The 24126-nt window shown below is 41.0% G+C and overlaps 1 protein-coding gene across 1 annotated transcript; it reads left to right on the forward strand.

Moving 5' to 3' along the window:
* Nucleotides 1-815: 815 nt before the first annotated feature.
* gabrr2a (gamma-aminobutyric acid type A receptor subunit rho2a) lies at nucleotides 816-23075 on the forward strand. The gene is made up of 9 exons (XM_036541985.1): nucleotides 816-1022; nucleotides 4996-5102; nucleotides 15694-15761; nucleotides 17345-17568; nucleotides 19049-19131; nucleotides 19555-19695; nucleotides 20059-20211; nucleotides 20809-21017; nucleotides 21978-23075. The coding sequence occupies exons 1-9, from the start codon at nucleotides 901-903 to the stop codon at nucleotides 22281-22283; spliced, it is 1413 nt and encodes a 470-aa protein (XP_036397878.1). The 5' UTR covers nucleotides 816-900; the 3' UTR covers nucleotides 22284-23075.
* The last annotated feature ends 1051 nt before the right edge of the window (nucleotides 23076-24126 follow it).

Genomic DNA, 24126 nt, shown 5'->3' on the forward strand with positions numbered 1-24126 from the left:
ACCAGTTACCTATTAACCAATGCACTTTTGGATTAGACATTTACGACACTATTCCCTGGTGTTCAGGTTAGAGGGGATAGGATTTGAATTATGGAGTGCTGCATAGCTCAAATAACGCACATAACTCATAGAGTTCTGACATGGGAGTTCTGTTGTTCTGTGAACAAGCTTCCCAATGTGTACAATGAATCAAATATAATGCGTCCCAGTCACAGTGCAATTTTATTCTGCAATACTGTAGAAATCGCGTAAAAACGCGCCACACGTTTTGCCAACACACTTGCTGTGAGTTCTCCAAATAGTAATTTTTCCTCATTTTCCCCATTTTGACAACGTTCACTAAATTACCAGGCTAGAATTTGATTAAAATTATGACCAATATATTCGTTTTTGTTTTATCTTTTGGGAAAAGAGTGGTTTCAATTATGACATTGTAAAGAAACGCGTGGATTTTATAATGTTAAATGGGGATTATCATCAAATAGCTTTTTAAGTGGGTGTAAAGTTCTTTGAGGACAAATGTATTTAACTAATCCTCCGTTTTCAGTGCGCCGAAGCAGCTGTGTGAAAAAATTCGAGTACAATACGTCAGCGCTTGGCTGGTATGATGACCCGAAGAGTGGTCACGGGAAACCGCGCAAAGTCCCTCTGTTCGAATCCCTCGAAGCAGCTGTGCCTTTGCTGACCAATCACATAACAAGCGAGACAAGCCGCTTGGAATACAAAACATATCAGTCCCTGGTACTCATTCGGGTGGTACAGAGAGCTACAACCGCGATGACTGTGGCACCGCGTATTCTGCTGTAGAAGAAATGATGAACCAATGTTCAAAACACTGTGGACTGGGACTTAACTGGGAGCTTCTAGTGTCATCCTTGGATTTTTAAGAGTGTGCGCAGAATGCCTTATTTTACAAAACTGCTGTTCTTACTCTTTTGCCTGATCCTTGCTGGTGAGTGCCGAAAGCATAAAACTAGGAGAAGGAGGTGGACGGGACCCGTTGAAGCACACAAGCATGGAAAGTAAGTGGCTGCATTATATTCCCAATGTATTGATGACTATCAATAGATAGTCGAGACGTCTTCGTTTAATGGCTCAACGTTCATTTGAAAACAGACCTTTGGAGTGACATAATGTTCTATATCATGTTTTTAAACAACAAATGATTGCAATGCCATCATAATCTATTATTAATAGTAGTGTTATAACTGCTAGTAGTATTACTACCAGCCGCAGGAGCTGCTGCAGCTATAGTTGTCGTAACATGTAAATTTACTGATATTCATAATGCTTGCTAAGATATTTTCATAAAAGCTGCATTGTGTACATTTTAATATGCTTAAGCGACTACAGGATTTCACGTTCTTGGTCAGATTTAACCGTTCAATGAAAACAGTGACGATACTGATTGATTGACACTGCGTAGAGAAAACCTATGAGTCCAGATCTTGGAAAATGTTGTACCAAGCCTTTATCTGCAAGTGGGGGAGACGCGTGATGCGCGTAAATTGATCAGTGTCTTTGGGGATAGGAGAGCAGTCATATAGTATTTTATCGATTACAGATTCGGCCCTTATTTGCATGTTGTATATCTTTTACAACAATTTATTCTCTTTTCGCAAGTACGCCCAAGTACCCCCATCAGCGGACACGGGCAGCACGCGCCGGGGTTTGGTTACATCGATAGCGCAAACTTCGTGGGGGCACATTTCAATGGGCGTGGACACCTGACGCCTTTATTTTATGTATTTATTTATGTATTTATTTATTTATTTTTTTTACCTAGAATCGGTAACAATTTAATCAGAGTCAAAAACGAGGCGTGCCATGTGCGTCTTTGTCAGAAAGCGCGCAGAGGACACGCGTGCGCAGGCACAGGGTCGATGTCTGACTGTCTAGGTTTCGAGTACTTTTTCGATACGAGGATAGTAGCTCACCAATTTCACATTTTTCACGTTGCATGTTTTTTTTCGTTTTCTCGCTATTTTCCATATTAATGAAGAGCTGTGTATATGTTCAAATCTGACGTAATAGTTAAATTTCCACAGAAAATACATTTACGTTATAGACCCCATGAACTTGGAATTAACGCCATATTATGAACCTGACCTTTTTAATATAGATAAATCTCAATACCATGCCAAATGAATAAAATTGCCAGTTTGGAGAGCAGTGGAGTTCTTTATCATTACCAAACTGACCATCTGCAGTGCACGACACCGTAGGCTATGCATAACGTTTATACAGATAAATTCACATATGGCCAATTTGGTCAGTGCTTATGTAGTTCATTAACCTGAACATTTGCAACACATTTAATGAATTCAATTGCAACTTTAACCTTTATTGAAAATCCAAAATTAGCAGGTGCGTTGCTGTGGAGTGTTACACACCTTGTCTGTGTCCATCACAAGAATTTTAGTGTGAATTTCACCCCTCGTTGTAGTCATTTTGCCTTGAACTCGTTACATATCTTGGCAAATGATCAGACTGGAGCTGAACTAATAACTTTGACTCATTGGTTAGCAGCTTGTCAAAAAGTGACCCCTGAATTGCAGATTTTTTTCAGGAAAGCACAAGTCATTGCAAGTCAAATAAGGTGCTTCACATAATGTTAAAGTTGAGTTGAGTTAATTTTAGCTTTTGTTTTTGAAAATTGATAACAAATGACTGAATTCTGAGCTCAACCCCCCAGCCCCACCTCCACCCCCACCCCCCGGTAACTTTTTATAGCAAAAATTCTGTTGGACTGGCACCAACTTTGCGAATTGGCATGGAGTGATCCATTACATATGTATGTATTATTGTCATGGACACAGGCTTTGGATACGATGGTTTATTAATAAAATTAAGGACAACTCCCATTTAAGGGTCCACTGGGGCTCTTCACCAGTTTTTGATTTGTAAATGGCACAGCACACATTTGTTGTATGCTAGATCATTATTGGTTTACCTTTGATTACTCATTTGGGGGTGCGCACATGTGTTATTGTGTACTTTTTGTGAGTAAACAGCTTTAGATACCCATCAAGGACTATTAGCATAGGGCAAAACATGCAGCTTAAAACTTGGTGCACCAAATTGTTCCTTATATTTAGTCTGTATTCTACCAGAAGTATATGGACTATTTAAGATTCATTCAAGTTCATATGAACTATAATATGAATTGCTTCATAAAACGTAGACTGTATCCTCCACATGTATCTGGTTATCTCTGTCAGTCTTCTGTGTGTGTGTGTGTGTGTGTGTGTGTGTGTGTGTGCATGCGTGTGTGTGTCTGTGTGTATTTGCACTCTTATCTCCAGTTCCATCCTCAGAGATATGGGTGAATAATTACAATGTCACTCTGTGTGTACCCTTGAGAGGTTACAACGTGACACATTACAGCTGCCCTCTTGTGTGTGTTGTCAGGTAAGCCCACAAAAACACCACTGCCACAATTTGTTGATTCAACAGGACCACAACTCTCATGATCTACAGCTAACTAGTGAAATGGATCCACAGTACAAAGCAATCCTTAAAAATATCTGTCCCCCCCCCCAAAAAAAAAATGTAGTTTTATAAAAATATGATCTCAGTCATTTATTTAAAATATGAAAATATTATACTGTCATAAGACATGCAGCCAAGATTCTTCTCTACCCTGCAATAACAAAAGTTTATGTTACATGAACAGTTACGCAGATTTCTGCATTTAAAACAGCTATTTAAGAGTTTTATTATAATTTAATCACTTCCCTAAAACCCGTTGTGGTATCCCAGGCCATACTTGTGTCTCAACCTAAAAAAAAAAAAAAATACCATCCTAAGGTGAATAGGATGGAAACAGGGGATGCAATTTGTAAACTTTGAGAAATGTCATTGTAAACTGCAAGGATGCAGGACTTGGATCAAAGTAGGGATTTAATATCAAATTCATATCAGGAACATGACTCAGGGGAAATATTGTCCTGCTGTTTAGTAAGCCTGCAGAATCTGAGGAGGCATATACACACCTGGTATGGAGCATTGTTCATTTCTGAGGAACCGTATGTCGGTGTGAAATGTAATCTTTTTCTTGATAGAGTTGGTTGATTGTCTGTACTTTCTGCTATCAGAACAACAGCTTCTTCTCTAAATTGGAACACCATGAGATAATATCAAAATATGTTTTCATTTTTATGCTGTGCATTGGCTTGGCTTTTTTATATCCAAGAGCCCTGATACCTACAGACTAAAACAATGTCAAGGACAAATCCTTTGTTAGAATGACAACGTACTATGTGTTCCTTTCTTTCTCAAGTGTACGGGATTCTTTTTCATTGTGGAAAAGGAATGTTTTCAAGCTTGCACATGTTTGAAAGAGGATGAAATCATTGATCGGGATTTCATCAGTTCCAATACCTTAAAAATGCCTTTTTGTGAAAATGTCTTTGGTGTGGTGATTTACACTTAAGGGCAGTATCTGGAGGAGGCCTACTCAATCCTGTTCCTGGAAGATATGGAGTATACTGGCTTAAGTAACCATTATTGCCTCAATTGAACCAATGTTAGCTTCTCTATCTTTCAGAGAGCATTAGTGTTCTGAAGAGAGCTGGACAACCAGAAGTTCCATGGTGCCACAGGATCAGAGCTGAGATGCCTAGATTGAGGAAGAAAAATCTAAATGGCATGAATTAGTCATCAGTCAATATCCATTACAAATTAAAAGTTTACTTCAAAGACTCTTAAGATGAATGTTTTCACATGCAAAAGATGTTTTCATACATGGGCTTGATTGGTCATGTGGCAAGTGTTCTGAGATATTGAGCAGTCTCTTAGCCGTAAGTCCATTATCCATTATAATTGTTCACACTTAAAATCAACGATAAGCAATACGTATGATGTTGTGTTAACTTGGTGTTGTCTCTTGGCTAGGTTTTGCTCCATACAGGGTTACATTCCTAGTCATTTCAAGTCTGCGGTACAATGATTTAGAGATTGTGCACAGTACAATGAAATGTCTTCTCTTCACAGCGCTTTAGCACCGAAGATGCCAGACGTGACGAAAACGCGTAAGGTAAAAACAGAACAGCTGCTGCGAGTGGACGATCACGATTTTACCATGAGGCCAGCGTTTGGAGGTAAAGATCGGTGTGCTTTTCTTTTTTTTTTTTTTTTTTTTTTTTTTTACATTTATTCAAAGACTTTTTTGTCTGCTTTAAAAATTCTGCTCTCCCCTTGTCTTTTCCCATTTGATATCCTCGGTGTTCAAAAGATCTTCTTGATCATTCAGACTTTTCATCTTGCAGAAGAGGTGATTGAAATCAATGCCCCTTTTTTCCTCATGTACTTAGAGGAGCAAGATTTTCCTCAGAAAATCAAAACATTAAAAGTGATTTTTTTTTAGAAATTACCAGGGGGTTGTAATTATTGACCTAAAATGTCCCTTGGGAGGTGTTATAGAAGGATAATTTAGAGCTTTTCACAGAATTCAGAGAATGACCCTATTAACTAAAGTGTCTGAGGACTGAACAGTCACAATTCTAGAGTTGTGTGTCCTAGAAGGCAAAATGACTGTACTGTCCTCTCACCTTGTGGGCTATTCTGAAATTAAGCTCACACATTTAACAAAATAGCACCTTCAGTATTCATACACACATATTCTTTTCTTAATTTCTGTGGCCTCCTTGTTTACAAAATTGTTTACACATTTTAGTCAAAGATCAGAAATCATAAAGTTGAGGAAAAATATTTGTGTTCTATGGAATTCTTAAATTCCCAACATTTATATCTAATCAATAAAAGCAGTCTTTAGACTGAATATATTTCGTTGCATTGATACATTCTTTTTTACAGGTGTTAGCAAAGTAAGAATTGGCTCCCTCTAGAGGTCTTTTTGACATCAAGTCACAGTTCCATGATCCATTTGTCTAGTGGACAGAATTATCCAGCATAACTTACATTTAGCTTGTTATTGATTTGTTCAGCTGGGCATTTGCTGAGTTGTGTTTAAGGACAGTGTCGAGAGTGTCCCACCTATGAGTCCAGCCTGCGGTCACAAACCCCTTCCACACCTGTTGTATCAGCATCAATGTGTCAGTTTTTCACTTGTCAACAGCATTAAGCGCTTTCTCAGTGGATCTTCCTGCATAAAATACCTGTTAAAATTTACCTCAGAAAAATTATTGAGCTGGACATGCTAAACTCACACAAGGCTGATTTCATCATATACTTATTTTGTCCAAATAAGGGTTTTCCTTGGCTTTTCTCGTAGGACTTTTTCCTTTTGTTACTAGTACTGTACAGTTATTGTTCTTAATAAGCATTCATTTAAAGTTCCCTGGAAGTCAGTCTTTATTTTCATAATGAAGGGTTTAGCTGAGCCCAGATGCACACCAGTTGCCCTCACAAGAATGATTTATAGATTATCAGTGTATCCAACCAGGAGATTTTCTCGGGTTTTATTTTCTTATTGAACCACCCTTAGGTTTCTGATCATGTGATCGCCTCCACACCAGATGTTCTTAAATTTACCCAGTCTTCATCCTCCACCCCCTTTGTCAAATGTGTTTGGATTGGTAAGTTTGTTCTTCAGTGAAAGCCTTTTAGACATGCAGATTCCATATCCCAGAGCATACATGCTTCATTCTGTAGGTTTTCCTTTGATAAATGCATGTGTGTTTGCTTACGTTTGCCAGGCCTCATATGCAGCTGTAGTTTAATTGAGAAGAATTCTCCAGAGAGCTGGAATGGCATTAAAATATGAAACGGGAACTTGCTCAAGGCCCCTCTTTGAATCTGTCTGGGAGAAAGAAGAGGATTGCTTCTCAGAATAGAAAACTATACAGAAATTTGGATTGTCTGCATAATGTAGACGACTTTCAAAGTCAGCGCGCAGCAGCTTTTGAAAGGAACGGTGTGAATTAATTTGCGAAAAACAATGCTGCCGCTGTTTGATGTTATTCTCTGAACCTCTTCTCCTTTCTCATGATGGCATACAGTGGAACTAATGAAAGCCCCTTGTCTTGTTTGCCAGCTGTGTTTCTTCTTGCCTAAGAGAGGAATTATTAGCGCAGAGATCACTGCTGTGTGTTCAGCAGGACGTCTGAACAAAGTTGGAAACATCCTGAACATGATTGCACAACTGATTTATCCCTGGTTCCAGTCAGTCTGCAGTTGTTTTTGTGACTTTTTGCTAATGCTTACATCACTGATGGCTACACACCTGTTTCAGATGGTCCCAGTTTCCATATATACACAATAAGTCCAGTGCAGAGGTAAGAAGAAATTGACTGCTTGGTTGATTTAAGAACTGCTCTTTCTAACCTCTAAGTGCTTTTAGGCAATTATCCCCTTGTTTAGGGCATATGCCTTTGGTTTCATGTAAAATGTTAGTTTGTTTAAGGATAGGAAATGTAGCTATTTCAGACAGAAAGCGCCTGTGTTTCTTTAAGCAGTGGTCTTGTACATACAGGGGGATGGCACAGTTGGTCATTGATCTAACCGTATAATTTTATTACTGTTAAAGCAACTTTGCTTAACTAGTGGAAATGTTATCTCATTTTCTTTTGTTGTTTGACCTACTTTTTTGTTGTTTTGAAAAGAAGTTAGCTTAAGGGAATAGGTAATTATCTGTACCCTGTGAAGCCAGCAGACAGTGAATATATTAATTTATTCTTAGTGTACTGCTGTTGGTGGATCTGTCCTTCATGCACAGACCGACAAGTATATGTATACAGATATATTGTCATTACTTAATCACATATGCATCTGGGTGATGATAGCATGCACATTTTACTGTGATTTCGTAGAATATCCTCCAAAAGCCATCCCATCAATGGGATTTCTTTTCAGAGGGAGTACCAGCATCTAATGCACGATATAGCCTTAATCTGGAGGGAAATAACTGGCAGGAGGTTTAGTTGGTTGCTAATCCATGGAAAGGGAACCACTCCGCTGTCATTTACTGTAATGCAATCGCAGCTGCGATGTGTCTGCTAGACATGACGTGACCGCGCGCTGGGTGGAAACATGACGGATTTAGCGCTCATATATGTAAAGTGGGATCGTGTAAAACAGGTGTGAGGCCATCGGTGATGTAAGCTTTAGCACATTCAGTGTAAAATGAGGGGACAGATTAACAGGAAGGGAGGACAATATGATCTTTAAAATGGTCTCAAAAGGCCTCGCTTCAGTGCTTTCCCATTAATGAGGTGCTGTGTGCGGAAAGATAAAAGCTCAATAAAAACAACAATATTCCTGTTTTTTAATATGTGTCTAGGACTCTGAGCAGCTTTGTGTCCTATGCAACAACACACACACACACACACACACACACACACACACACACACACACACACACAATGGAAAAAGGATGACCTTAATTGAGTTTGTGAAAGATTGTAATGTTCTCATGTTTTTTGAGCAACCAAATGCAAAAACAAACACTGGAAAGAACAAACAGGAACATCTTAGGCACAAAGATGCCTGATGCTGCTGCCTGATGTCTATGGATGGCTAAGATAGCTGTGGGTCTGATGTTTATGTAGAACTGAATAGTACCAGCGGTGTTATGGTAAAAAAAAAGTGCTGGATAATCTATAGGAGTCAGTGGAGGTGAAGAGCAGTGTCATAGTCCACTAGTCCAAGGTCCATAGATATTTATATAATGGACTTTCTAAGGGATGTTAGCAGTTTATAATGAAATTCTTGTGTGATGTACTGTCCGTATGCCACATCGCTGCAGTTTTAATGTTTTCCCGAGTCCTACTCTGCTTGTCTGCTTGGACATTAGCCTATTTTGAGTTCTAGTTTTTACATGATGATAAATTCTTGAAGTATGGAGGTAGCAGACTGCATTAATATTCAGCTTTACATAATTTTGGAATTCGTTAATTAAATAGTTGAGAGAGCCCCCCACTGTTTAAGTATATAAGTTTACCTAATGGCTGTGTTAAGCACAGTAGACAGTAACTCATTAGACAGTAGACAGTAGCTCATTACTTTTGCTACTTTAAGCTGATTTGCAAGAAAGCCGTTGGACAAAAACCCAAGGCGATATTGCTACACTACATTGCAACTACTACTATCCTTCCACACTGTAGCATATGCATTTTGTAAGCAGTCCTTTACAGGAGTCTATAAAGCAAGGTGTTTTGGAATTCTGGGTTTCACCGGAATGTAATTTTAGAGATTTTGTGATATCCATGATACCGATGGAAAAATTCCATTCCAAAAGCTGAAATAGGTACCTATCACACCGTGCCAGGTTTACCCAGTTGCCCTGGTACTCTCTGAGTTCTGTTGGCTAAGACTTACTTCAAAGAGACACCCTGCTTCTTGAGTAGAGGGCCCTGGGAGAGCCTCTTTATCAAACCGCACCAGATATCCCCACAAGCAGGAACACTATCAGCCAATGAGGATGGGTACATGGCTCACACTACTGAATAGCTAACACACTTTCCTCTCTGTGCTGTCCGCAGAGTAAATAATGAGCCATGCCCTTCAGCAGTGCCTCATAGGGTTACATGTGGCATGAAGAGGTGTCACCTCTACAGGATACCAGGGTCACTACCCACAATTCATCTCTGCTAATCCTGAGGGAAAACTATAGGGGCAGTGGGAGGCCTTTTTAAAACTCTTTGGTAAAACTGTGCAGAGATTTGAAATCTACCCATGTGGGGTCAGAGTGTAATGGAAATTAGCCGGTCAATTAGCATCCATGGTAAAGTGAACAGATAAGTTCATAACAGAGTTTGCGGCAGTTTTCATTAACCAGCAGTAAACATAACTGTCTCGATTTCATTAAATTGTGAACCAGGTTTGTGACAAAAGCCCCCCCCCCCCCCCCCCAAATACTACAAGTTATTTCCTCTGGAAGCCTTGGATTTCTTAAAAGGGATGAATATTTTTGCTCAAAAGCTCCAGTTTTGCAAACCAACCGGCCCAGCCCTCTGATGCTATGTCATTTTATCATCAGTGACTTTGATATATTTTCATGAACGCACATGGTCATAATTGAGCATATCTTGTATAATTAAAACACTGTGTTATCACCCGTGCAGCAGTGCTGCTCATGACTGGTACCCTGGCATCTCTTTGTTTTGGATTAGGTGTTGTTTACTGCAGTCCACAGCCAGCAAAGTTATTCATGAACCCAGTGGAAGGCCACAAAATGGCTGTGGACCAGGGAAAAACTGGATTTGTGCAGGACTGGGTTAGAGGCAGGGTTAGGGTTAGGTCTGTCTCTCAGCGTATCGCAGGGGAACGCCTTCTTAGTCACACCGGTCATCCTCCAAGTTGGCGTGCTTGTCTCACAGGCACATCCTCTGTGGCGGAATGTAAAGCAGAGTTTTTTTTTTGATGTTGTGTTAAAGCTCTAAGCACTGCTCGTTGGGGGGGGGGGGGGGGGGGTGAGGGAGGTGGGTGGGTGGGGGGGGTGTGGGGGCGGTGGGCGGGTGCGCTCAAACCATCTGGAGCGCGGACGAGGCCCTGTCTGCTGCTGGGGTAGACTTCTTCGATGAGGAGATTAAAGGGCAGAGGGTTCCGCTGGCTGGATTAGCGCATGCAGCAGCAATCCACCCCCCCCCCCCCCCCCCCCACTCTGTGCCCCCGCTGACATCTGCTCACAGGGATGACACTCCCACTAAATGCAGAGAAAGAGACGTGGGCAAGGCGCACATCGCCGTGATTTATTCACAGACTTTATGTGGTAATAATCGCAATGATGAGGGTGACACTCACTCCGAATAGACAGAAGTGGGCAATGAGCAATTTGTACACTTCATTTAATAATAATCCTAATGGCGAGGGCAATGATTATGGTGATTATGGCTCCATGTACAGGGAGAGGTGAGGAAAATGCAATGCAGGTGACTTATTTATAGAATTATTATCATTATTATTCAGTATCATTAATACAGTTGGAGAAGGCCCAGTTGTAATTATAATAACAGTATTTGCACTGATGTTTTACATTGATATTTTATTCTAATGGGATTCATAAGAAAGCAGAAGCTTTCATTCCCAGAATTCCCTTCCTTATCGCCTGATGTGGGTGTTGCTAGTTTCCCCAAGAGGGCCCGGTTATGTGAAGATGGTAATCCGATTACGGTTGTCCACATGGTGTCAGCATTTTGATACAGAGAAATTTGCATTGATCCAGCCCTTGTTTGCCTAAAGGAAGAATTTAAGTTGTGAACAGACATGGCCATTGTAAGAGATGCCTGGTAAATATGTACATTGTGAAGTCTGGGTATTAGGCAGTATATATACCACCTTTTCCATGCCATCTGGAGTCTCAAGGGGTTCTCTGACTAAATTCCCCATTTTATAGAATGTATGGGAGAATGTACCATTTTAGTGTTGGTTACCTTTGTCTGTGTATGGATTTCAGAAAACAAATGAAGGTTACTTTACAGTGGATTTTAATATGTTTATTATTAATATTACTATTATTTATCATTTGTGTGCTGAATTTGATGAACTGAATCTATGCAATCATAGCGGCACAAACCTGCCTAATCTTTGATTTGTTTGGAAACATGAGAGTGAGCAGGTTTTACTTACCTCTTTAAGCCTATTTAGATGATGTAGGTGTATAGTGCTAACAGGTGATTTCCCGGTGTTTCCACTGCCGTTTTTCTGTTTGTATGAAATAGAATAAACGTGGATTCCCTTTGAGAGTTTTGGGTGCGGACTTTCTGTTCTCTCTGAATTTATCCCATATCCATATAATTACCAGTACTTTTTGTTGTTATTACGCATCACCATTTCTTTTCTACACTGATGTGCCAAAACATTATGACCACTCACAGGTGAACCGAATAATGTTGATAATCTCCAAACAAGGGCACGTGTCAAGGTCTGGGTAGATTAGATGGTAAGCGAACAATCAGTTCTTATAGTCAACGTGTTGGATGCAGGAGAAATGGGCAGGAGTAAAGACCTGAGCAACTTTGACAAGGGCCAAATTGTTGTGGCCAGGCAACTGGGTCAGAGCATCTCTGAAATGGCAAGGCTTGTGGGGTGCTCCCAGTCAGCAGTGGTGGGTACCTACTGACAGTGGTCCGAGGAGGGACAAACCACAAACCAGCGACAGGGTGTTGGGCGCCCAAGGCTCATTGATGCAGGAGGGCAACGAAGGCTATCCCGTCTGGTCCGAACCGACAGAAGGTCTACTGTGGCACAAGTCACAGAAAATTTTTATGATGGTTATGGGAGGAATGTGTCACAACACACAGTGCATTGCACCCTGCTGCGTATGGGACCGCGTAGCCGCAGACTGGTCAGAGTGCCCATGATGACCCCTGTCCACCATCGAAAGCGCCTACAATGGGCACGCGAGCATCGGAACTGGACCTTGGAACAGTGGAAGAAGAAGATCGCCTGGTCCGATGAGTCCCGTTTTCTTTTAGATCACGTGGATGGCTGTGTATGTGTGCACCATTTACCTGGGGAACTGATGGCACAAGGATGCGCTATGGGAAGACGACAAGCCGATGGAGGGAGTGTGATGCTCTGGGCAATGTTCTGCTGAGAAATCCTGGGTCCGGCCATTCATGTGGACCTCAATTTCACACGTGCCACCTACCTAAACATCGTTGCAGACCAGGTACACCCCTTCATGGCAATGGTATTCCCTGATGGCAGTGGCCTCTTTCAGCAGGATAATGCGCCCTGCCACACTGCACACATTGTTCGGGAATGGTTTGAGGAACACGATGAAGTGTTCAAGGTGTTGCCCTGGCCTCCAAATTCTCCAGATCTCAATCTGATTGAGCATCTGCGGGATGTGCTGGACCGACAAGTCTGATCCACGGCGGATCCACCTCGCAACTTACAGGACTTGAAGGATCTGCTGCTAATGTTTTGGTGCCAGATACCACAGGACACCTTCAGGGGTCTTGTAGAGTCCATGCCTTGGCAGGTCAGCGCTGATTTGGCGGCACACGGAGGACCAACAGCATATTAGGCAGGTGGTCATAATGTTTTGGCTCATCAGTGTAAATCGAAACATTTAATTACAGCAGTAGCAGAGTACAGAGCGCCCCGCAGACATGCCCTAAAATCATCAGCCTAGACTGTGGCAGGAGGGTTTTGGTTATTCAGGATCAATCAACTGCTGCCTCCAGTTAGCCAAACTGTGACTACTATCAATCCTTAAATGGCGGCAGCAGACTGTTTAAAATGTTTTTTCTTTTTTTTTTTTGGAAAATGCTGTAAAAAATTTGCAAACAAAACAGAGCACTGGAGTGGCTGAAAAAATCTCAGGCTTTAATCCGGTTGACTTTTAAACTATGAATGGATTCAGAATGGGCAAGAAAGAGTGCCAAGGTCATTTGGAGATGGACCCAGGAGACAAAGCAGACCCGGCTGTAAGGCATGATTTATTCTGACACATCGATTACACCCAGGAGCTGTGTTCCTGTTTAACAGGCTCCACTTGAAATCAAACGGGCCAATTGAAAATGGCAGAGGAATTGACCAGCGCGGCAGGGGAGCAGCCTACTGGGGTTATGGGTAATAGAACAATGCGCAGGGGTGAGAGGGTCTCAATTATTCGCGGAACAGTTACAGGGGACCTCATCAGCTGCAACAGCAGGCACTGAAGTGTTTTATTGATGTCTTCTCTGCCAATTACCTGGCAGCACTTGTCATTTCTGAGTATTCAATTTATATCTAAATCCTATGGAGGTTTTTTTTTTTTGCATAATGTGAATACAGTTCTTTTCAAAAAATTTTAGGGATGCCCCCCATCTAGGAGAAATTGCATGTCTTACTTCTTTAAAATGTATTGTTTGCATCAGGTTTTACAGTTTGAATTGTAAGCTTAAGTTGCTAGAACAGCGATGGGCCACCTTAAAATGAAACCTGAAGTTCTTCTGGAGTTCCTTATTCACTATTCCACACTTCAACCTTATATAGTACATGTTGTAAAGGTGGAATTTGGTTAATGGGAAGTATAACCCAGGGGAAGGTTCTGGATGTACAGTTATAAATATCCTTTGTGAGGACCAATGCCTTAAGTATGTACATGGCACATATAACTAAACACTTTCCCATGGATGCATATAGAGGCATACTGGCATTGTACACAAAATGTAATCCATCTTCAAACTCCAATCAGATGTACATTCAAAATGCAAAGTGATCACAGGAAAGTGGCCACTTTAATAGCCTTTAACATTGTCACCGTGGACGTGGACGGAGACAGGCTTCTTTTATCCCATATGTGGTAGGTGCATTGTTAGGTAGACTAATCTGCAATCCCAGGTATCAGATTTCAGTGGACATCCTGCCAATGAGAGACTGACCTGGTGTATAAATTGGTTCCATGGTACAGCTCCTCATTCTGAGGGATGCTACACAGATTTTTTCTCTGAAATTATCACAGGAATAAAAGATTGGAAAGTGCGTCCTCTGTTTATATTCCAGGAGAATCGAGGTGTCACGGTTTCTGTGACGCACATAGCCTTGAAAATGATTTTAATGCAATGTTTAAAGGCAAATAAGGGACAAAACAGAGCAAGAGCATCCTTCAAACATTTTCAATCCATGACTCCTCTACCACGGGTCAAAACCTAATTTGACAGAGAGTTTTTAAAAAATGTGCATGAGAAAATCATTTGGGAAAATAAATTGTCAGTGAAGCTTTGGAGAATAAAACAAGCTCTTCTTTTTCCCTCCGAGTGCTGCCAAATATGAAAGTTGTTTTGATTTTGATCCTCTTCTGTATACCGCACACTGCGCTTCACTTTATTTATTTTTTTTTCCTGACAGTTAGAGGGAGATTATTAAATGGTAAATAAATCTCAAAGTGTTGAAGAAATCCCACCATCACTTTCGCTCTCAATAGCCTGTCGGGCTGAGACTCTAATCTAGCATTTAGCGTCTCTGGTAATCTCTCAGGATTACACAGTGTATGGATAAGTGATGCAAAGTGGTAAAAAATGCATCTAAATCTTGCTTCAACCTATATCATCATCTAAACACTGTGTGTCACTTTAGCGCACCATTTTGTCCCACAAACCGGGGTGCAGGGAGTGTTTGGATCTCGTTACGATCCTGCTGGCTTTCTGAAGAGATCAAGGGATCGCACACACCAAAGCACAACAGAGGCGTATCAGTGTACAAATATATGAACAAGAGTCTTACCACAAAAAATGTTAGACCTGTGGATCAGCGTCCAGGTCATTTCACTGGGAGCTGTGTCTGAGCCTACATGGCCAAGAGGGCTGGACCTTATCCAGATATTTACAGCGGTAAAGTAGCTTGGTGCTGAAGTGCGCCCCCTACAGGATGGCAAGTCCAAGCCAAGGTCCCTGACAATAATTCTGTTCAAGGATAGATGTCAAGACATTATGGAAGCAGGAGGCATTGTGAAGCCCCAGAATGAAGGGGATTGTTATGTGCTATCAGTGACTCACTCTTAACCACAAGATCAAGCTACATCAGGCTGCTGGTCCTCCCATAGTCTGTTCACCTGACAAAAAGGAAACAAAGCTCACTGTGTAGTGGTAAGGAGCTACAGTGGTAACCAAAAGGTTGCTGGTTTGATTCCCTGATGCGGCACCGCTGTTATACTGTTAGGCAAGGTACTTAACCCACAGTTGCCTCAGTAAATATCCAGCTGTATAAACGGATAAAGTTGTAATCTGTGCAAGTTGCTCTGGATAAGAGTGTCTGATAAATGAAAATAATGTAATGAGGCATGCGCCTTTGTTTTTGCAGGCCCTGCTATTCCAGTTGGTGTTGATGTGCAAGTGGAAAGCTTGGACAGTATTTCTGAAGTGGACATGGTATGAACACTGCTTGACCTCTGCTTTCACAATTCTCACCCACTGGGGACAAACAATGTTCTTCTCAAGGAATTCTTGCAGCAGTCGAAATTGCAGCAAATTGGTTGGTTTGTTGGTTGCTTTATTGGATGCGAGTCATAAGACTCTTTCATAGAAATAAATAATTTTAATCAACATCAGGATTATAACCAGAAATTACTTTAAAAGTGCACCCTTAAGAAAATGCTGACAAAAATAAAACATGTTTTCAATTGTTAATGTATTATACCTTTAGAAATATAATGTTTATCAGTGGTTTGTCAGTATAATATTGTAATCTCTTCTGTTCAGTTCTGGTTGTGCCAGGGCTTGAGTTTCTAACGCTAGTTCTACATTGTGTCGGTAACAGCATGCTAACACATTCTTGTGTCTTCTGTATGTTGTTTTAAACCTGCATGTAAACTATCAAATACATGAAGAGTGGCCTTGTGTATCTCATACATGCTGGTATCTATGGACAATCTTATGCTTTTCCTGTTATGTAACACAGAGGAGAGTGAATGAGGGATTATCTGTATTAGTAGTGGAGTGTGGCACAAGTCAACATCTCTGCTGTGTGACTGCAGTCCTGCAGTGATTATTTTGTGTGTGTGTGTGTGTGTGTGTGTGTGTGTGTGTGTGTGTGTGTGTGTGCACGCATGTGCTCATGTGTCAGAGGGGTATTCTTTTTCTGATAAGCATTACCTTCCGTGACTCCCAATGTGTAGGCCGCACATGTGATTTTGAATCAAAACTATAAAACTAAATAAATATATAATTTACCATGGCTGCTAGCACCTTTGAGTAAGGGCTCTATTCCCCCTCTTGAGGTTGCTGACAAATCTCTTGTTCATTGCTTAGGCATGCATAATATATGCCTTTTGCTTCCAGCATGTTTTGTACTAAAATATTAAGCAGCTTTTTGATCAAAAAATGTATCACTGCACTGCACTTTTCTATGATATTCTTAGAAATACATTATATTTGTTGTAATGGTATAGATATCAAAGTGTTTTCCTGTCCAAATTGGACAAATAAGCACAAATAAAATGATTAAGGTGCATTGTTTTCTTTTTCACTTCAAATACTGAGCTGAGGAAAAGAAAAACTTGTGATTTTTAAGGCTTGTGAAATATCCAAAAATATACTGTCCTCAGAAATCACTCTTTTCTGAAAATGGAAGAAATGGGCTTGGAGATGTCAAGGTTATATTTTCTCTTCACTTCTTGGGATTCAGTATAGCTTTGTTCTGCTATGTCAGTTAGAAAATTATTCCCTAACCCCGGGAAAAGCTGGTTGAGAGACTCCTGGAAAATATTAGCAGAGGCAACATTAGCATAACACATAAAAGGCATCAGTGTGAGCACCATAACAGCTGCTGCTTACTTTGTGGAATATTTTGTGCTGAATATTTTGTCTTTTACCTGAACTACAGTCACAGTTTAAAGTACATAGTCTACGTGAGCTTCTGTTTTCAGCATGTTTTATTCACCCTGCAACAGAGCGAGCATGACCCCCCTCGTAGTGAACAGACTTCAAACACTCATCCTCACCTTTCCACACAGGACTTCACCATGACCCTCTACCTCAGGCACTACTGGAAGGACGAGCGCCTGTCCTTCCACAGCACCACCAACAAGAGCATGACCTTCGACGGCCGGCTGGTGAAGAAGATCTGGGTGCCCGACGTGTTCTTCGTGCACTCCAAACGGTCCTTCATCCACGACACCACCACCGACAACATCATGCTGCGTGTCTTTCCCGACGGGCATGTGCTCTACAGTCTGAGGTGAGGGAGGATCCTGCACAGGTGTCACGGTGTGTCTGACCCGATTTCTGAAAAATGTTTGCCTTGTCTGTAAGATCTCTGAGGAGACTGTAAGATTGTCTGAAGAAAACGGATAACAACTCTTTTGAAAATCTGGTACAAAAGGTATAAAAGGTTTAACAAGAAAGTTGCTCAAAACAGTATTTCACATTGGCGAATGTAGACATGCTGTTCTCAGTCTCATATAAAGTTAGGGATTTAAGGAGCTATTCCATATTTTCATTTCGTACATGTTTACCCCTTTAACGAGGTATGTTGCTGTGTAAGAAATAAAAAATGGACACTATCTGAAGTAAATTGAATCTGGTGCATTGAGTCATTAGAATTTTTTTGTATGAATACTGAATTACTAACCCCAGGATTTGAAAATAATGAAAACATGTTCTGTAGAGAATATGTTTTGAGGCTAAAGCTAAAACTGAAGCTCAAGCATAAATCAAAATTTTGCCTCAGCTACATGCACATTTTTTTTTTAATTTTAATTGTTAGTGTGTCATCAGTTTCAAGATGCAGTATTGGAGGTGACAGAGGCCAGTGCTGTAGGTTAAAAGACAGATGAAAAAGAGCTGGTAAACATTGTATGTGTATGATCATGCAGGGGTGTGAGCCCAAACTGATCTGTTGTGTGTGGCTTCCATGACCTAGATAGCAGTTAGTATGGAATGTAGGTCTGCTATGCCTTTCAGTGTCAGATGGATGTTTTCTATCCGAAGTCCTGGACATCATTATTGGTGAAACTGCCAGGGCTCATTTGGGCAGTCCACTCTGAGGCTGACAGTGGTGATCTGGTGGACACTCAATGCACATGCATTTTGTCGGGAGGTTGTAAACAACCCCTGAGTAGCATGTGTAATGGTTGAGAGGCTGCGCACATGTGGCTTTTTAACTCCGACTGGGGATTGTGCATTGATTATTTGCTCTACATATGTTGTTTTGACTGGTCCTAGTACTGAATCCTGGTACTGAATGCCAATAATTGTTTTTGTCTAGTCTGTATTAGTCCTACTGTATTAGTTGTGTAATATTTTTACTTTTATGGATTGCATACTGTAATACTTACTGTAAACTTGACAGTGTCAAAATGACTGAAAAATATGAAAAGATAGGAATGTAACATTAGTTCAGTTTTGTTATTCATATTTATGGACGAAACTGCTGTGTGTTTAGACCGTGTGGGTTTAAAATTCCACTGCTATTGCAAACTCTGGCCTAGATTCATTTTACTTGCATTGTGCACTTCGGTTTGAAGTTTCTCTTTCTCATCTTTTAAGTCAACTTCAGCAACCTTTAAAATCGTAATGCAGTAAAAAAAAAAGATGGTGCAGATGTGTTGCCTCATCAGTATGCTTTTAATGAAATAAGGCTGGAGCACACTGTGATTGAATGTCATTGTGCCGGTGTTTGTGCTGCCTCCGTCTCATCGGTGCGTTTTTAATGAAAGGGTCACTGTGACAGCCGCCTGCAACATGGACTTCAGCCGCTTCCCTCTGGACTCACAAACCTGCTCGCTGGAGCTGGAAAGCTGTAAGTGTTGATTTCATTATTCATCTATGTGTATTAAATCCGCTTGGCTGAAATATATGCTTAGAGCATTGCATTCTCCCCAGCATACCTGTCAGCAAGTTTAGACACACAGCAAAAAAGATCACTTTTACAGTAATATGATTCCCATGGGGCTGACCAACACTTAAATATGCTGTATGCTTACTTTCTTACAATATATATGAATTCTGACTGTATAATGCACTTGTTATAATCTGCAGATGAAGACTACCTTTTGTGCCAACGGTGGTATGAAAAACTGTGATAGATTGAGTTTTCCAGAATTTGTGTGAAAAATTTCATACAGCCCGCATGAAGTGACAACATTAATTAATAATAGGCATCGAGAATAGATAAAGAAAAATGCAGACAATCAGACTAATGCGTGTTAATGGCTGTCTCCAGATGCCTACACAGATGAAGACCTCATGCTCTACTGGAAGAGTGGGGACGAGTCGTTGAGCACGGACGACAGGATCTCTCTGTCTCAGTTCCTCATTCAGAAGTTCCACACCACCTCCAGACTGGCCTTCTACAGCAGCACAGGTCTGGCTAGCAGATGACAGAAATCAGATAAATCTGCATAAACCCGAACGCTAAGGCCTTTGTTCAGTCTGACCACACTGCGCTTTGTACCTTTAACTGTCCTTTAATGTTATCAGTTTGGCTGTCGCTGAAATGAACCTGCGCATTGCAGTTGGACTGGTTAATTGTGTAGAGGTCTAAGTACACTTAAGGTAAATCCTTTTGAGAATATGAAGTATTGTCAGTAACGTACCTCAGAGAACTTCATATGCAAAGGAAGGAATAATGTAGTAATATTTTAGAATGTCATAGCAATGCTCCAGATATGCCTTAGAATCAGGAATCAAACTTGGATATTTATGTGTATTCTCGCTCTTTTCCCAGGCTGGTACAATCGTCTGTACATCAACTTCACCCTACGGCGCCACATTTTCTTCTTCCTGCTGCAGACCTACTTCCCGGCCACACTGATGGTCATGCTGTCCTGGGTCTCCTTCTGGATCGACCGCCGTGCTGTACCCGCTAGGGTTTCACTGGGTAGGAACTCAATACTGTCCCACCCCAATGACTTCATATTTAAATTTTAATTAAAATTTAAAGCGATTGATAGTTTTTATACAATGTTTTTGATCATTTCAGCAACTACCAAATGTATTTTGTCCAAAAAAAGAATAAAACATCACACACCAAATGTTAAGAACAAACTGCAATGCAGATAGTGAATACAACATTAAGTTCAGTTCACATTACTGTGCTTGAACAAACTCCCCAGCATTTCTGCGGCTTTGGAGTAGAGTTTGAATTGACATTTTCCACTAAATTGGCTAAACGCATTCAGCTAACACTGGTTCTTTCCCTTTTCCATTTTCCAGCTTGTGAGAATTGTCTGTAAAATGGCAGCTGAACTGAAATGGCATTACATTCATTTGGCATGCTCCAGTGTCGCCAAGTCTTCTGAGCAAAATGTTGCCAGTTTGCCTCATAAAAGTCGTTTTTTATCCCACCAGCCTGTTAACTAGCTATTCAAACAAGCTTGGTAGGTTTGCTTGTAAGCATTTTTCACGTAGCCTTCCAGATAATTCACACAGTGTGAACTGATCATGTGGGCTTTTGATGTCCTCTGACTGTCTCTAGGTATCACCACGGTCCTCACCATGTCCACCATCATTACTGGGGTTAACGCCTCCATGCCCAGGGTCTCCTACATCAAAGCCGTGGACATTTACCTCTGGGTCAGTTTTGTGTTTGTGTTCTTGTCGGTGTTGGAGTACGCCGCGGTCAACTACCTGACCACCGTGCAGGAGCGTAGGGAGAGGAAGATGAGAGAGCGGATGAGGGAACAGGTAAAGGTCACCTTTATTTACCTTAATTTCCCATTCAATCAGCTGAATGCAGTTCCTTTATGTGAGTGAAGCAGGAGATTTGAGAGCAAGGCCAGGTGCCCTGGTGATGAAGTCTGTTAACAGGGAAACTCAAAAAATCATATTTATTAACATTAAGACTGGCTTCTCCTCTTACATCACTCGGTGTGTCAGAGTTCGTTCCTGTGTTTGGGAAGGATTTAGCCAGAATAACATGGCTTTGGTTATTGGGGTCTGTGAAGAGTTCATATTTTTACATATTATTTAATCCTTAAGCAGATGACAGGTGTTGTCAGGCTCTAAATATTGTTTGAACAATATGCTGTTTCAGAACAGGGGAAAGCCAGAAGCCTAGAGAAAGCAGACAACTTTAGACTTGTTAATGACAGACTTTACACTAAAAGGATATATCAAATTCTTGAGGATGAAATGTGCATATTTCCTTGACTTAATTTCCTTATTTTTGCATATTTCTGTGACTTATTGATAATAACTAGTATCCAGCCTATGACATTTACTAAAAATAGCTACGGTAAAAGCCCTTACTTATACTGAACTCAAACAATAATCAGTAACATGATCAACACTGTATGAATAATAATCTCCCACGTTAAGATCATTATAAAAGAAACACAGAAGATCTCTCTTGCTACAGTAAGATCAGCACTTTATTGATCCTTCTTGTTACAGACTTCACATTAAATTTTAATAATTAATCTCTAAATACCAATCAGTGTCCCTGTCACTGTTATTGTAAGAACAGTATAGACATAATTAATCTTCCTTGTCATAATAAGATCAATAAAATGAATCATTATTTCTTTCTTTGTATTGCTCCCTCTTTCTGTTTCTGTCTCTCTCTCTCTCTCTCTCTCTCTCTCTCTCTCTCTCTCTCTCTCTCTCTCTCTCTCTCTCTCTCTCTCTCTCTCTCTCTCTCTGAAGTCTCTCCCCTGCACGTGCGGGATGTCCCACACCCGGACCATGATGCTGGACGGGACATACAGCGAGGCGGACACCAACAGCCTGGCGGGGTACACCCAGGCCCCCATGGTGCCCGAGGAGCCCGAGAAGCAGGAGCACATGGTGGTGCACCTGTCCGTCAGCAGCGAATCCACGGCAACCAAGAAGAAGGGCCTCCGCGCCTTCCGCATCATCCAGAACACCCACGCCATCGACACCTACTCCCGCATGATCTTCCCCGGCTCCTACATCTTCTTCAACCTCATCTACTGGTCTGTGTACTGCTGAGACTCTCTCCGGGCGGAGCTCAAAGAACTGAGATGAAGAGAGCTCGCTTTGGCAGGGGTAACGGGACAGACTGGCTTTGAGGAAGACTGATAACGGCCGAGACAGAGGACCACTAAAAATGAGACAGAGGGCCACGCTGTTCCATTCACGCCAGGTCAGCTCAAAGGATCCACGAGAATATTTCATGGACCACCTCCCATAATAAGCTACCCAGAGCTGGACTGGGGAAAACATTGTGCTTTATCACCGAATACATACCAGCAAGGAGAGAACTGATTTCAGAGGTCTGGAGGAGAAAAGGCAAAGTGTTAAAGTTGGACAGTTGACACCTGAAAAAAGGCTTTTCGACATCTTATCAAATGTTGCAGTTTTTGCCATTTTATCAAAAAAAAAAAAAATCTGGTCTTTTTTCTAAGGCATTTTCAGGCCAGACTTGATGTGTTGTGGTTACAGGTATAGGTGCACAGAGGATGCATGGTTTTGCCAGACTTTCATCCACTCATCATTTCAGGTTCTGAGTTTTCTTGGGGGAGATGGCAGGAGGCTTGACTTTAAATGCCTGTTGAAATGTATTGTCACAAATGTAGATGCACTCTAACAGATTGTTCCGTTGTTTTGACAGCCTCTAGAGTTGCATGGCACAAAAAGAGGGCATACAGCGTAAATTGAGCCTCTTCCTTCTGTAAAAAGCATTAAATATAAATGTTAGATATGCAGGATATAACACAGAACAGCTTATTGAAGAATGAGGACATGTGGCAATACCATGGTTATTTGAGAAATGAGACAGTAACAAGCACCCATGTAGAGTGAAGACCAGTATCATTCTGCATGGTGATGTCGGTGTTTCTCTTTCATCAGATACTATTCAGTAGATCTTTTATCATGACTGCCTGTGTGTCAAACAAACCAAAGTTTGGAGAAAGTTAACGAAAAGGCTTTCATTAAAGCTGCAGTTCGGGTGTCACTGGAAAGACGTTTTATTTTGGATTTCATTGTATTTTTTTTTTCAGGATCTTTTTGAGCGCCTCCTAGCTGTCAGACCTTAATGTGCTGGAGACTCTGTACAGGGTATGATGGATCTTTCACAGCTTCATGGAGTGTCTTGGCTGGTTTTATTTCTTGTTCATTTCATTATTGTATATAAGTGTATATTTACATAAGGCAAAAAGGCTGTTAAGATTTTTTTTACAGAACACATGAAGCTTTATCGGTCAGGTGATGAACTTAAAACAGCCTTAACCACACTGTTTGTTTCACTCTAAATTCGTTTGGTGGTGCAGTGATCCGATTTTACAAATGCAGGCCGTCTTTTGTCCTTTTATGCACAGATGTTCCACAGCCCAGATAACTGTCAGTGTGTATGTAATAGCATGAAAGAAGAGGGTTTAGTGGGGAACAACATCCCACATATAAAAATCAGAAACAGTTCTCTCTCCTATATCCATTATTTGCCTTTATCCTGGGTGACCTATAGTGTACATTATCCATTTATTGTGCTGCATTCGGGTAAAATACCTTACTCACCGGTACATCGGCAGTGTTCCAACCAGGATTCAAACTGAAAACCTTCTGTTCACCGGTCTAGTTGCCTAACCACTGTAGCTCCCAGTGATTTTTGTCTGTCTCTTTTGGGCGGGGGGGTTGGGTAAAGTCCACCAAGTCACTCCGTGTTTTTGGTTTAATAAAGTAAAGATTGTACACTGTATTCTGTTTGAAGCAGGTTGAATAAAACAAGAAATGTAAAAAAACAAAAAAACAAAAACATTTTGAGAGTATTTCTACAAGTTAACTGTTGTTGATATTCATAATGTATGGAGTATTTCAATCTGTGTGTGACCGT

Source organism: Megalops cyprinoides, chromosome 12, assembly GCF_013368585.1.
Source record: "Megalops cyprinoides isolate fMegCyp1 chromosome 12, fMegCyp1.pri, whole genome shotgun sequence".
Lineage (NCBI taxonomy): Eukaryota > Metazoa > Chordata > Actinopteri > Elopiformes > Megalopidae > Megalops > Megalops cyprinoides.